Source organism: Watersipora subatra, chromosome 10 (assembly GCF_963576615.1).
Source record: "Watersipora subatra chromosome 10, tzWatSuba1.1, whole genome shotgun sequence".
Taxonomy (NCBI): domain Eukaryota; kingdom Metazoa; phylum Bryozoa; class Gymnolaemata; order Cheilostomatida; family Watersiporidae; genus Watersipora; species Watersipora subatra.
Window position 1 is genome coordinate 6,506,749 of NC_088717.1, and position 13,528 is coordinate 6,520,276.

At 38.5% G+C, this 13,528-nt stretch overlaps 1 protein-coding gene across 4 annotated transcripts; it reads left to right on the forward strand.

Moving 5' to 3' along the window:
• The first annotated feature begins 7,164 nt into the window (after nt 1-7,164).
• Nucleotides 7,165-13,228, forward strand: LOC137406313 (small ribosomal subunit protein uS3m-like). Of its 4 annotated transcripts, none has more exons than XM_068092872.1 (4): nt 7,165-7,317; nt 12,070-12,302; nt 12,539-12,711; nt 12,965-13,228. In XM_068092872.1, exons 2-4 carry the CDS (start codon nt 12,080-12,082, stop codon nt 13,100-13,102), a joined length of 534 nt encoding a protein of 177 aa, XP_067948973.1. In that variant the 5' UTR covers nt 7,165-7,317; nt 12,070-12,079; the 3' UTR covers nt 13,103-13,228. The 4 variants fall into 4 exon arrangements, with proteins under 4 accessions (XP_067948973.1, XP_067948972.1, XP_067948974.1 ...); XM_068092871.1 differs by having other exon boundaries at nt 7,166-7,365; XM_068092873.1 differs by lacking the exon at nt 7,165-7,317 and adding an exon at nt 9,344-9,413.
• The last annotated feature ends 300 nt before the right edge of the window (nt 13,229-13,528 follow it).

Consider the following 13,528-nt stretch of genomic DNA (forward strand, 5'->3'; position numbering starts at 1 on the left):
GTTGCTCATACAAGTTGAATATTGAATGTTATCTCCTAGTAGTGAATGCACTCGCAGCCTCAAATTGATCCATTTTCCATGATGTAATCAAAATAATTACAATAAAATTTCAGTTACATCTCATTTAATTTTTAAATAAGTACTCTGTGTTAGTTTTAACCCCACTCATTCCTCTCCGCAACTTGATTACTAGGGCAAACGTTTTATTGACCTCAAAATCAGAAAAATTGACTTAATTGTTTTGGGAAATTGACTTTATTGGCTTTAAATTTAAAGTACATAGTTTTCTAATTAATTAACCAATCGAGCTGTCTAAGCGTAGTTTGAAAACGTAACATTAATACATGTAGCTACATATTTGATGCATTGTAATATACTGTCAAGTTATTAGAAATGTTTTTTGGTTTGAAATTTCTGTCTTTAGCCAGAAGCTTTCCTAGCCTGGAAAAGCTCCTCTCTACAGATGCTGATGTGGGTTGACAGTTTTGTAACAAGCCGTATAGTAACGGAGAAATATCTTCCCTTGACATAGACATTATGCTGACAATGTCATTTTCTTGCAGCCGCTTGGCAATATATTCTCGTATCTTACATTTGTTGTCACCGAAATTCAAGGCTTTTACATGTTAATAAGCTTGAGTGACATGTATTCTGAGCTCTCCATTTTTGTGCCTTAATTAGCTAGTCATGCATATTGGAGCTGTATCTCCAACAGCTGTTGAGCTTACTCTGGATGCTGAACACTTGCTTTGGCGCTTTCAACTATAATTCCACTGCCATCAAAGCTCTCCACGATGGTGACTACTTGCATCAATTTTTCTGCATAATAGTGTGCTGCATCCTACCAACTTGCCCATCTCGTAACAATGTGCTCAGGTGGACTACCAATTTTTGCAAAAAGAGCTTTTCTGGTTTTATTTTACTCAGCAGATTTAACTCTTGCAATGAGTTCATCCACAACAATGAACTGGGCTCGGACTGTCATAGCACGATTATGCAACAGGTGTGCCATACAAGTGATATGAAAGAGGCGTGGATACAGCTGCTTGAGTGTTTCGCTTGCAGCCTGCATGTATCGAGCTGCATCCGATAAGAACAAGCAAAATTCCTTCCTGTCAATACCTAGGGATCGAGTAGCATCATCCACAGCCTGGCATATCAATTGATCATTTGCTGAGCACTGAAGAAACTGGCAATCGAACATAGACGTAACCTGTGGTTGATTTAGAAGATCCACAAAGATATTCAAATACTGCTTTCCTGATATGTCAATTTTGTAAATTACCATGAATGTCTTTTTTCCATGTAAACATTCTTTCAGTTTCTCTGCATCTGCACTAGCTAGTTCACTGACTGTTTCTACACGCTGTTGTTGAAGGGAGACTGTGACCAATGTTTTCAAATAACTCACGCAGAGTTTTATTGTGTAGCTTGTGCAGGGGTAAATTCGCAGACAAGAAAGTGCGCGTTTCTTCCTCAGAAAAATCTGAAACTACTGTTGGTAAGAACTTTGCGTTAACTGGTTTGGCTGTTCCACTTGGTTCTTGCGCTTGGCAGTTTTCTAATGGCTTTCCAAAAAAAATCGTTTAAAAGACTTTACCACAAAACTGCAAACTTTACAATACAGCTAATTGTCTGGTGTCTTGGTGAACTCGGTAGGAAACTGTCTAATAATCTGAAAAACCTTCCCATGAGCTGATTGCTTAGCTTTTGGCATTTATGCTAGTGTAAAACTAATTGCATACCAGTCATATAAATGGGCAGTGCATGCTATAAATACCAACCAGTGGCTTGAGCAGAGTTTCATCAAGCCATGCTGACTCATCCTATACATAACGAATAAAGCAACAGGGAAAACCCATCAAGTTTCTCAATTAGAAAGGGAAATACCCAAATACCTTAGTAAGGGGAAACTCTGAATTCCCAGTATGCATAAAGAGTGAAAATTGACACAAAAATATAAAAATTGACCTGAAAATAATTGATTTAAAAGATCAAAATTGACAATTTATTGACCTTATAACTGGGGTATATATGTACATGTACCTACGGTGCTCATACATGGTATTTTTGTGTTTCAAAGTGATCAAAGCATGTAAAAAAATTGATTTCATTGACAAAAGTTTACCCTACTGATTACCTACTCAATGACACCACTCTTGAAGTAGTTCAACAGACAAAATATCTAGCAGTGGTATTACAATCCAATCTGAAATTCAACAACCATATACAGTCCAAGGTCTTGAAAGCTAAGCGCCAGTTAGTCATGCTCAAGCGTGCTCTTTATGCTGCTCCTGAACAAGCGCGTCTTCTGGCTTACATTAGTCTCTGCAGACCGCATCTAGAATATGCTGCAGCAGTTTGGGATACTTTACTTGAGTATTTAAAAAATGACATTGAAATGGTGCAGCACAACGCAATAAAAATCATAAGTCAGCTGAAATGTAGGAAAACCATCACTGAAGCTCGCAATAACTTGCAATTAGATACACTAGCTGACAATGTACTAACATCAGACATGCGCTGTTCATGAGAATTCTATCAAAAGAACAAAATCATACATCCCTGTATAGTGCATACGACGGGTTGATGAATGTAAAACCGGACAGCATGTCAAACACTAGAACAGCTACAAGAGGAGATCTACAATGTACACAAAAGCATCGGTATATCACAACAGCTTTTTCCCGAGAGCAGTTTGAACTAAAAATCAAGCTAACAAATCACAGATTACACATGTACATAACTCAGCTAACTTACAATTAACCAACAAAAACCTAGAGCGGTATAATACATTACAAATTATGACATTCTATTGTTTTTTTTCTCCTAGTTGCAAAATAAGACAACGATGTTGGTATACAAATGCTACTACTATGAAGAAGACTAATGAAGTACTAATGAAGAGGAGAGAAGAGAATACAGTTATATTGTGATACATAAATATACTCATGAAATAATATACACATATACTGAAGTAAAATCAAGGCAACCCTTGAACCAGGCCAAGCAAGAACTGATGCTTGGCTATAGTAGCTAGGCACCTTCAACTTAACTATGCTTCCGTCACAGTCAGTGTAAAAGCCGTTAATACCGACTCGCTATCACACAGTCAATAGCAGACTGTGGATATACCAACACCACCCCAACAAGAGTCGATCAATCAGATTCTGTATAACAGCCGATAGCAGTGTTGAGTGCACCTGGTTACAACCATACTTAATCATACTCGCTAGTATATTACTCATCTGCAATACTCACTATATTGTCTGTGTAACTGCTCGGCAATAATGTCACTCATACTATTGTTTTTTATCATTTACCTGTAAACTACTAATTACGAATAAAATCACGCACGCTGGAGTTTCCGGTAGTGCTAAGCTTGACGCTTCTACACGCGGACATTTATTTCTATTTCTCAAAATAATCTACACACTTCTAGCACGAAACAGTGCCCTAAGTGAGGAACCAATAGAAATGAATCAAACGAACATGGAACAGTTCTTAGCATCCAAACCAATCGCCGATGGCCTTGATTTACCCGATCAATGGAAAACATTTAAAAGAGGCTTTGAATTATTTTTAGTAGCTACATCCAAAGATGACGCAGAGGCTAAAGTTGAAGCTGCCCTACTACTGGGAACAATAGGCAGACAGGGAATACTAATATATGGCACCTTTACCTGGACTGCTGACACGGACAAGGTTGACTAAGACAAAATAATTGAACAGTTTGACAGATACTGCAAACCAGGTGATAGCCAAAACACGGGCATTACTCACGTGCAAACAAAGGAACAGAACCATCGATGAATTCATCACAGACCTACACAGCATTGCTAGTTTGTGTGCATTTGACACCATGTATGACAGGATGGTACTACAGGCCCTAATCCTTGGAATAGATAAAGACAGAAAACGTAAGAAACTGTTTGAGCAATATGACGTCGACCTAGCAAGAGTAATCAAATTATGTAGACAAGAACAGACTACCACCAAAGATTACCAAACTAGGACTGGATAGAACAGAGATGAGGAAGCCAGTGCCATCAACCACAAAACCCCTTATAAAATTCTGTGAGACCAACTGGCCTTAAGACCCAAACAAACTCTGCCCTGACTTGTAGAAACTGTGGAAAACACCAACCCCTCGATCATGCCCAGCATATGGGCACCAATGTAAAAATTGCAACAAGTTGACACACTTTGCTGTTGTGTGCAGGACAAAACGCAGACCAAAAGCAATGGAAACTGCAAATCAAGTCTCTTGGAACTACTCAGGAATATTTGCCTGCTAGTATCAGCACTATCAGCCACCGCAGAGAATTAGACACTCCTCAACAGCGAGCCGGTTGCTGACCGTACTGATGAAATGCCGGACTCACAGAACGATGATAACGCACATCGACCAAACGTTTTCAGCATTTCAGACAGCCCCCGCAGTGGTTGCAAGACTATGTAACGAACTAACATTAGCTCTAAATGGCGGAGGGGACAACCATACTTAAGCATACTCGCTAGTATATTACTCATATGCAATACTCACTATATTGTGTGTGTAGCTGCTTGGCAATAATGTCACTCATACTATTGTTTTTTACTATTTACCTGTAAACTACTAATTACAAATAAGATCACGCACGCTGGAGTTTTCGGTAGTGTTAAGCTTGACGCTTCTACATGTTAGCAATATAACAAAGATATTGCTGCGCAACACCAAGCTGCTACGATGACACACCAACCTCATCACCATGGCGATACACGCCCACAGCAGAAAGCTGTCACCGATCTCACGGCAGTCCCTACTGCCAATCCGTAGGCAAACCAAATCAGCAGCCTCACTGCTACTAAATGGACTCTCAAGTCCGATCTCCACAGCACAAATTGCATGTCAGTAGAAGCACGGCAATACAGATGATCAGCTCACTTGCTCTCCACTGAGCCTTATGCCAAACATCTGTTCAACGCCTGCTTATATAGCAAGGCCTGTTAGTCCCTCGGCTTTTTTGTGAAAAGCTAGCTTTTCAAAGCCCTGGCTCTCCATGAAAGCCAGTCCCTTATTACCGGCTAATCACTAGGAAGCCTAAGATATTTACATAATATCCCACACTACACACAGACGTTTATTTCTATTTCTCAAAATAATCCACACACTTCTTGCACAAACAAGCTGACTGTGTATATATCAGCGCAACTCCAACAAGAGCCGATAATACAGACTATATACTACAGCCGATAGCAGACTAGGTATATATACCAGCGCAAATCCAGCACAAGAGCCGATAATACAGACTCTATATACTACAGCCGATAGCAAACTGTATATTATAGCACACCTCTTAAGCCAATCTGTCCAAGTTACAAAAAAAGATAAGTTGTACTTGAATAAATTTATTGTGATATCATAGTATGCCTCACCATACTAGCCAGGTCTCGACTGCCCTTTAGAGGTGGAACGAGACAGGTTTTTTAAGTTCGAGACGAGACTCGAGACACTGTCTTGTGAAAAGTCGAGACTCGAGACACGAGACAGTAAAATAATGAGCATTTGGTGATGATTTCACTACACAAGTACCAGCTACTCGGTATATATAAATTAATAAATCTATTTTTAAATTGAATTTTCAACTGGTGTAAACGATTTAAATACAACATTTTAATTATTATAGTGATATGCATGTAGTTTTTGTAAACAAAAGTGACACAAACAGCTCTAAAATACCGAAGTTATATATTCTAAGAATTTTGAGCTTGATTGATCATAATTATTATAAACATATTGCTTTGTACATGTATATTTTTACCATCTATTGAATAGTTCTTACTTTTTAATGTAATGTGTAATGAAACCGATAGCCGTCGCTCTACAAAGAAATACCGCAACTAAAAGAACACACGATAACACTTTCATTCTTATTGTTTCATTAATGTTAAGTTTTGTTTATGTGTTAACTGTAGTATGTGAATTATATTTAAATTGTACTCATGAAATTATATTAATTACTGTATACATGTATATTCTTATATTGAGTTAACAAAACGTCATTGTTAACCGAACACGGACTATGGTCGACACGGCCTTTCGTTCGTTTCTCCGTGTCCGGGCAAGTTTTACCCGCGATTGGTAGTATATACGTGAAAGAGGCCCGAATTTTATGAAGGTCAGTTGGTGTTTAGACACGATACGATAAAATTCAGACATTTTACCCGCAAAAGTTATCCGATTTATTAAAGTGGATTATCCGAAGAGCAATTAGATACGACCCGGTATCTGTTTTAAGAACACAGAACCGAACTAAAATATAACAGGGCCGTTGTCCGGACTACATGATTAGACTCAGTGGCCAATATAATCAATAGCAACAGGTAGTAACGGACCGGGTAGAACTTTAAAGGCAGCTGCCCGCAATCCGTTACAATATATGGAGTTGTTGCTACCGCAAGAAGCCATGTTTTAACGACCGTGCGCAGGCGCTTTAGTTCTATTTCCTGTCTCGAGTTTGGCAATAGTTAAGTCGAGACGAGACCGATACGAGACGAGACAGGTCGATACTCGAGACGTCTCGTGTCTCGTTCCACCTCTACTGCCCTTCACATGCAAAAACAACTGTTTATATAAGCGAGCAGAAGCAAACACAACATATGATTGGTGGTCACAACAATGATATACAGCCCCCCCATATAGCCCCCATGGGGGCTGTATATCATTGGTTACAAGTAGTTGAAATTTGTAGTTCAAACCGGCAGTTACTTTTCAAAAAAACAAACGCTATCTACAAGTGAATACATGATATAAAAATGTTGCTACATACTTGTAAAACATTAATTAATATGAAAAAAGATTTGATAATAAAATAAAGAACCAAGTCTTCAGTTGAATCTTCAACAGGTCTTCGGTTGAATAGATGGGCCCTGATTCACTCACTAGTCCGGTTTTAGCCTGTGCTTTCATCTTTTCTTTGGCCTTTCTCAATGCTATCAACTTTTACTAAGGAGTTGTTCTTTTGGTTTTGTGGTGGAAAGTCTTTTTCGTAAATTTTACGCAAAATTACCACATCATATCGATCGTACCCGTATAAACACCCCACCAGGATCAGTCTCGTATAGGGACACTATATGTCACTATGCCACTATATGTCTCTGTAGGACACTGCATGTACTAGCAGCGTGGGGCAGTGTTGTATAGGGAGTAGGGACTATACTGTCCCTATAAGGGACTGTCCCTTTACGACACTGTCGTAGGGGAGGAGGGGGGGTAGGAAAGAGATATGTTCGCGGGTTGTAGCGAGTTAAAGCGGAAAAGAAACTTTTCTGATGGTAAAGAAAAATATTTCTACCGTATGACTACAGCGCACAACTTTTCTGGTGGGAACTAGCTTTTACCATGTATATGGTGGTTCTTGTTTATGGAATAGTCTTGGTACAAGCTTTAGTTATTAAAACTAGTGTTCAACTACTTTACAAATTTCGTGAAATATTTTAAAGTGAGCAAAATATGCACTAAAAATTGCGTCGTTTTTCTGAAATTTCATAGCTGCGTATCGTAGTTGGCGGGGTATATATTCTACCCGCTGCGATTAGGTATATTTGACCGGCGGTGCAACGCCAAACTCACATTTTCACTTTTTAAAGCAACGCACGAACTTTTGTGGAACAACTGATTTTATTATATTTGCACTTTAAAAAGTACATAAGATGATAAGAGCCCATTTTATAACTGCACAACTCACGCCATTTGATTTACTACACTGAAAAAATTGCATGATTGATAAATTGGAAGCAAAATATTGGAATGGGAATCTTGCGTTTTTAAAATTTCAAGTTATACACGCTTCTTGTGCATTTATACATACATCATTTATGTATTTTCTCTGTGGCTTTATTTTGTTATTGACTATGTCTAGTTTCTGTGCTTCTCTCTCGGTCGTGTGAACAAATTTGTTCAGACACTGTTGTGTATTCACTCACCACAAGTTCACTCTCGTTTAGCAGGAGGAAGAATGCTCTCTAATACACCCTTCTCCATATCTAGTTAGCTATTCCTTAGCTTTATCAATAAGCTGAGAAAGCTACATAATCCTGCAAGCCTGTGTGAGAGGCTTTGCCTCTCAAAGCCTATCTGGCTTTCTTAGCCCAAGTTCCTGTAACATAGTCAGACGCACAAAAGACATCTGCATATACAACATGCCCTCTTTTTTTTGAAGCCTGAACATAGCACCTGTAACTTTGGGGGTTCAAACATAGGTTTAACCACCAATCATGTTGGGAGGCTACAAGCTTCGTTTCTGACATGCATGTATACTATCCTCTGGTACACTAATAGAGCCTGCATCATCATGAGCTCATCAATGTGTTAAACGGGAGCTTAGCAATTGTACATAAGCTTGAGGGGAGCCTGTGAACCAGGTGTTAATCCATACTAGAATCAAAAGTGGCCTTACCTGTATAGGTTGAGTCATCCTCGCCCATACTTACTCTCTATGTCATAATAGCTTCCACCAGCCTAACCTGTCATCTTCAGCTCTAACCTGCAAGTCCTGAGCACATACCTGTTCCTGTTTTCACCTGCTCCCGTGTCGTGACTAGGTATCGGGGTCACCTTCTTTAACCTTTTTTTCACCTTTCTTTTATCGAGTCATCTGAATCACATATAGGGTATATCCCAAACTCCTCAGTGCCTGACATACCCTCCATCAGGGCCTCTGCCTCATCGACCGCTTTAACCCTAGAAGACTTTCCCTGGGTTACCATGCCACCTGTTTTGGCATGGCTAGCCTCTTGGCTAGTACAGGTTACAGTCGAGACAGGAACCTTTACACCTGTCTGTTTCGAGGTATGGGGAGCCAAGTGGGCCTCCCCACCGGCAGACAGCTGGTTGCTTGTAGGTGGTTTTGACTGAGCCTTACTAGCCTTTTGGCTAGACCTGGTTATGACAAAGCAGTCCCTTCTGCACCTCCCTGATGGGAAGTGTGGGGAGCCAAGTGGGCTTTCCCTCCCACAGACAGCTGGTTGTCTGTAGGGGACTTTACCTTAGCCTGGGGAGCAGGCAGTCTAGCGTCCTTCTGAACCTTGTCCTTCAGGGTAGCTAAGTTTGTCAAGGCAGTCTTGAACTCCTGCTCATTCTCTACGGCCGCAATAGCCATCCTGTACTCCTCTATCCTGGACCTGCGTTCAGCAAGGGCATGTTTACATTGTAGGATAACCTCACATGACATGAAACCAGACTGAACCTCATAAAAGAAACTGCTCACCTGTTTCCGGAAAGGTTGTGGTGTACCCTGAGCTGCCTCTGCGTAGCTGGTGCTACGACCATGCACCTTTGTTTGTGGAACAGCTTTTTCTGAGCTTGTACCACCCCTCATTGATATTAGACACTAGCATTCTTCCTCCTGCTACACGAGAGTGAACTTGTGGTGAGTGAATACACAACAGACACTAGTGAAAGTGTTAAGCTTTAAGTAATAATAACATTTGCTGTTAAAAGGGGCATTTTGATTTTTAGAAGTGCAACACCTTAACTATACAGGTTAACAATATTCTAAAACAATAGCAGTGACATAGAATTAAAATTAGCTAGTGCGTACTCTTATGCGAACAACTGCTCATGCTCTTTCCCCAGTTCTTCGAAAATTGGTCAACGTCAGATGATCAACAGAAGTAGATTCTTAGTAGCCAAGAAGAAGTCATGGCAGTCAAAAAAATCAGTCATTTGAACTGCTCTTGTTTATAGATGTCTCTGTTAGCCAATGAGAAGATGCTTAGGCGCTCAGGATTTGTTCTTTATGCTGTAGCGGTCAATATCTATCTGAGTGACATTGTTTTGAGTGTGTTGTGGAAATGTAATGGCTGGGAGTGATGATTAGTTCCGTTATTTAAGTTGTGTGCGGCAGATGTTGTCACCTGTGTGCGCGCGCATGCGTGTGTAATCGCATCTAATGTCTTATGGTTGTTTTTTAGGCCTCCGGTTAATGTATTTGTTCTGCTTAAGTCTTTTGAGAATCCTTAGATGTATACTACTTCTATTTACAATGTAGTATTGAATTGTGGTACTCTTATACAACACCTAATCTCAACAACACCTGACTCATCACTAGAATTAAATCAATGTTATATCACCACCATTTTCCACCAAATATTGTGAGAATAACTAAGACAGAATAATTGAAATTTTGGATCATTCTAGACCACATATATAGGTTTTACCGCTGCATTTCTTAAAGCCGTGTATTTTAATAGCATCGTTTTGCCATTTATTCTAACACAGTTGACATTCAATCTAAGTTTATAGTATTCCTGTATCATTGCAACATTAGCTCTGAACTAGTCTGTGGTAGAATGGAATAATTCCTGAGAACATGTTTTTTTTTTAACCAACCATGTTCTGCTCGCTATCTATTGTCCCTTTTGGCTGACATAAGTGATGTTTCTATTGATTGTAACATTCGAATATCATCAACAACTTTTTGAAATGGTTGCAAGCTTCGAAGCTGACTTGCCTTGAATGATTGCTAAAAATGCTGAAGCAAATGTCTATATTGCCTCTAACTGGCCTTGGATTGCATGCAGAATTGCTAACACGAATGACAAGATGAGAGTATATAGGAATTCAATCTCGCATTACCAGCATTCATTCCAGTTTATTATCAAACATGATCATCACAGAGGAGAGCCTTAGATTAACTGTAGTTTGATGAGTTATTTGTATATGTAATAATCTATAAACCAAGAATTTGGTTCACTGCGTTGTTTTACTGTGAAAAGTTGAGTCTCGCTTGTTCATCTTCTTAAAATTAAAGTGGTTGCTAGCTAGTTGAAGTGATCAAAACAATTTTTGTTAATAACCTTTACTCATGCTACCTTTAGGAAACAAACACGCGAAATGGGCTTTCCATGTCTAGTTTTTGTTGTGGAATGCCTTTAACCTAATAGCTCACTTTGTTGTTCGTTCAAACCATTTCACAGTCTGTATCGACCATTTATATATACCAAGCACTATAGAAGTTTGGCTAATAAGAACATTGCTACAAATACACAAACTTGTCTCGCAGTTTAGGCAGTTATAATAATTGAGTACATAGTCGGAGCTGCTGAGGCCATTTTTACGGATATGTTTTTAAAATAAAAGTATAGGCTGTTCTGTTTAGTTTGAGATTGCAATTTGCAAACTACTACGCTGAAAAGCTTCTCATGAGAGAAAGCTAGTTGTCTTATTTGGAGAATTTACTCGTAAAACTTATTTGTTCAGCAAAAGAAATTACAATGCAATATTACAATATCTAACAAAACAGTTTTTATTTCAAGACATCTCAAATCGTGGGTGTCAATTGAAGATGCCCAATACTGATATCCCCTGCGCTTCTAATTGCTTGATTTTGAAAAAGACATTATGTAGCAAACTGCAATCATAAACTGTGTTGAACTCCAAGTGAGTAATTGGGAAAGTGACCATTGAATTATTAAAATTGGACTCTTCAATTCGGTATAAAAAGTAGCGTTTATTAGCTAAAAGTGAGTTTTTTTTTACATGAAATGCAATATTTCTAGGTTTTTAGGCTAACTGGCTCTCTAGAGAAACCACAGGTCGATGGATCCGGGTTCAATCTTGAAGTTTTTTGAGTAATTCGAACGAAAAGATTTATCAAGTTTGTAAAAATTAATATGATCATTGCCTTGTCGTAGTTTTAGAAGCACTAATCAGGTTGTACTGTGTTTTGGATTAATTATACTTTGTAGGTTAGATGTTTGTAAGAAAAAACTCCTTCATTTACTACTTACTTTTAACCACTGTGAGGAATTTTCATTTTGTAGTTTTTGATACTTATAAATTTGTTATATTTGCATTTTGTAATTTGATATATTAATCACCGTCTGAGTAAGAAGTAGATGTAGAATGTCTCAAACCTTTGAATTTGGAGCACAAAATAATTCTGTTTCAATTTAAGCTATTGAGACATGCCCGGTTAGCCTAAAGCCCTAAACCGTATCAGATCTTTATCTCTTATGCCATTTACAGTTGCCATGTCGTCTTGTCCATTAGAATCATTTGAACGCATTGCAAATGCTTTTTAGGCAAAGAGAGATGTCATTTATGAGTATCCAACAGCAATCTATTGCTCGCTTATTGCAAGCATCAATTGGCACATGCTCTTGTCGATGCATTCATGTGAGCAGTTCTCTCGATAAAAATGTGCGAACTGGCAAACCAAAAACGACTAACAATCGAAGCAAACCATTAACATATGAGCAAGCTCAGCAGCCAAACAGGATTTTTGTCACTAAATATTGGAACTCCATCAATACCTGTAAGTTTCGTTACTAATTTATTAATTAAGTTTAATAAATTTATTAATGTCAAACTGTCTGTGAGTTGTTTGTAACCTACATGTACATTATCGGTAGAGTGACAAGCTTGATGCTCGTGTTTGGCGGTCTGCTTTGAGCTGGCTTGCTGTTCTCCGATCTTACGAAGGTTAATCCTTTGCATCATTAGTACTGTTCAAAGTTTATGGTATTAAAATAAATGCATGGCTTCCTGTAGCGGGATTACACGTGGAAAAGAAATATGAAAGATGGCTGCCAAGATCATCAGAGGTAGCTGTCGAAGATGCATTTATTCGCAAGTTTATCATTGGAACATTCCAAGATACGCTCTTTGGGGAAGTGATTGTTAAAAGAAGGGCCAATATTATATACCTAGCTTTTATAGTGAGGGTAAGTCTGAATTAATTTCATTGGATTGGATGTATTCTTACTGATGTCCTGTCATATACTTGTTTAGAAAACAAGTAAATCTGTGTGGTTATCACAGAATGCTGACAACTATGATTCTATGAAGTAGGTTAAGCTCTGTAGATAACTGATTACTCAATGTATTTATATTCTTGGGCAACCTCCTCGCAAATTGAAAATACTTTTGTTACATGCTTTAATAAAGTGTAACCATAAATGTCTAAATATGTTACAGAGATACATGAATCCAAGCTCACAATACTTCCTTAGAGGATATACAGAGAAAATGTTATCTACCATCTTAAAATCTCAAGTCAAACTAGAGATTCAAACAATAAATGACCCGAGAGACTTGATCTTCAAGAAGATATGATTATGTCTGAGTTGCTATTTTATCACTTTTCTGGCATAAAATTTGTAATTCAAATACAATATCTGTAATACTTTATGACTTTGTTTATACTTTTTCCTACACAATAAACCTAATAAATGACATCAAAACCAGTAAGTATTGGAGTTTAACTGTGAATCTGTTTGCCGTGTCTGTAGTCCAATCATAGAGTAGTAAATCCGATGGATAAGTCTGGGTAAAAACTGAATCGTTAGCTACTAGTAGCCATTGGCCATCCACTCGTTTGCCTTCATCTTCCATAAGATTGGCCGAGCAACCAAACCATCGGTCCGCAGTGGAGAGTGGGTAGCGGTTATCGATCTACAAGATGGCTTGTTTGTAAGAGTAACTAGCTTTAGATGTTTATGGACTGCAGACTGATAGGTAACTGACTCAATATATGGTTAC

Bases quoted from the DNA above. Each gene is read 5' to 3' on its own strand.
- LOC137406313 (XM_068092872.1), top strand. From the start codon at position 12,080: ATGTCATTTATGAGTATCCAACAGCAATCTATTGCTCGCTTATTGCAA. The intron at 12,303-12,538 runs GTAAGTTTCGTT...GGCTTCCTGTAG, and splicing joins TTGGAACTCCATCAATACCT to CGGGATTACACGTGGAAAAG. The intron at 12,712-12,964 runs GTAAGTCTGAAT...AATATGTTACAG, and splicing joins ACCTAGCTTTTATAGTGAGG to AGATACATGAATCCAAGCTC.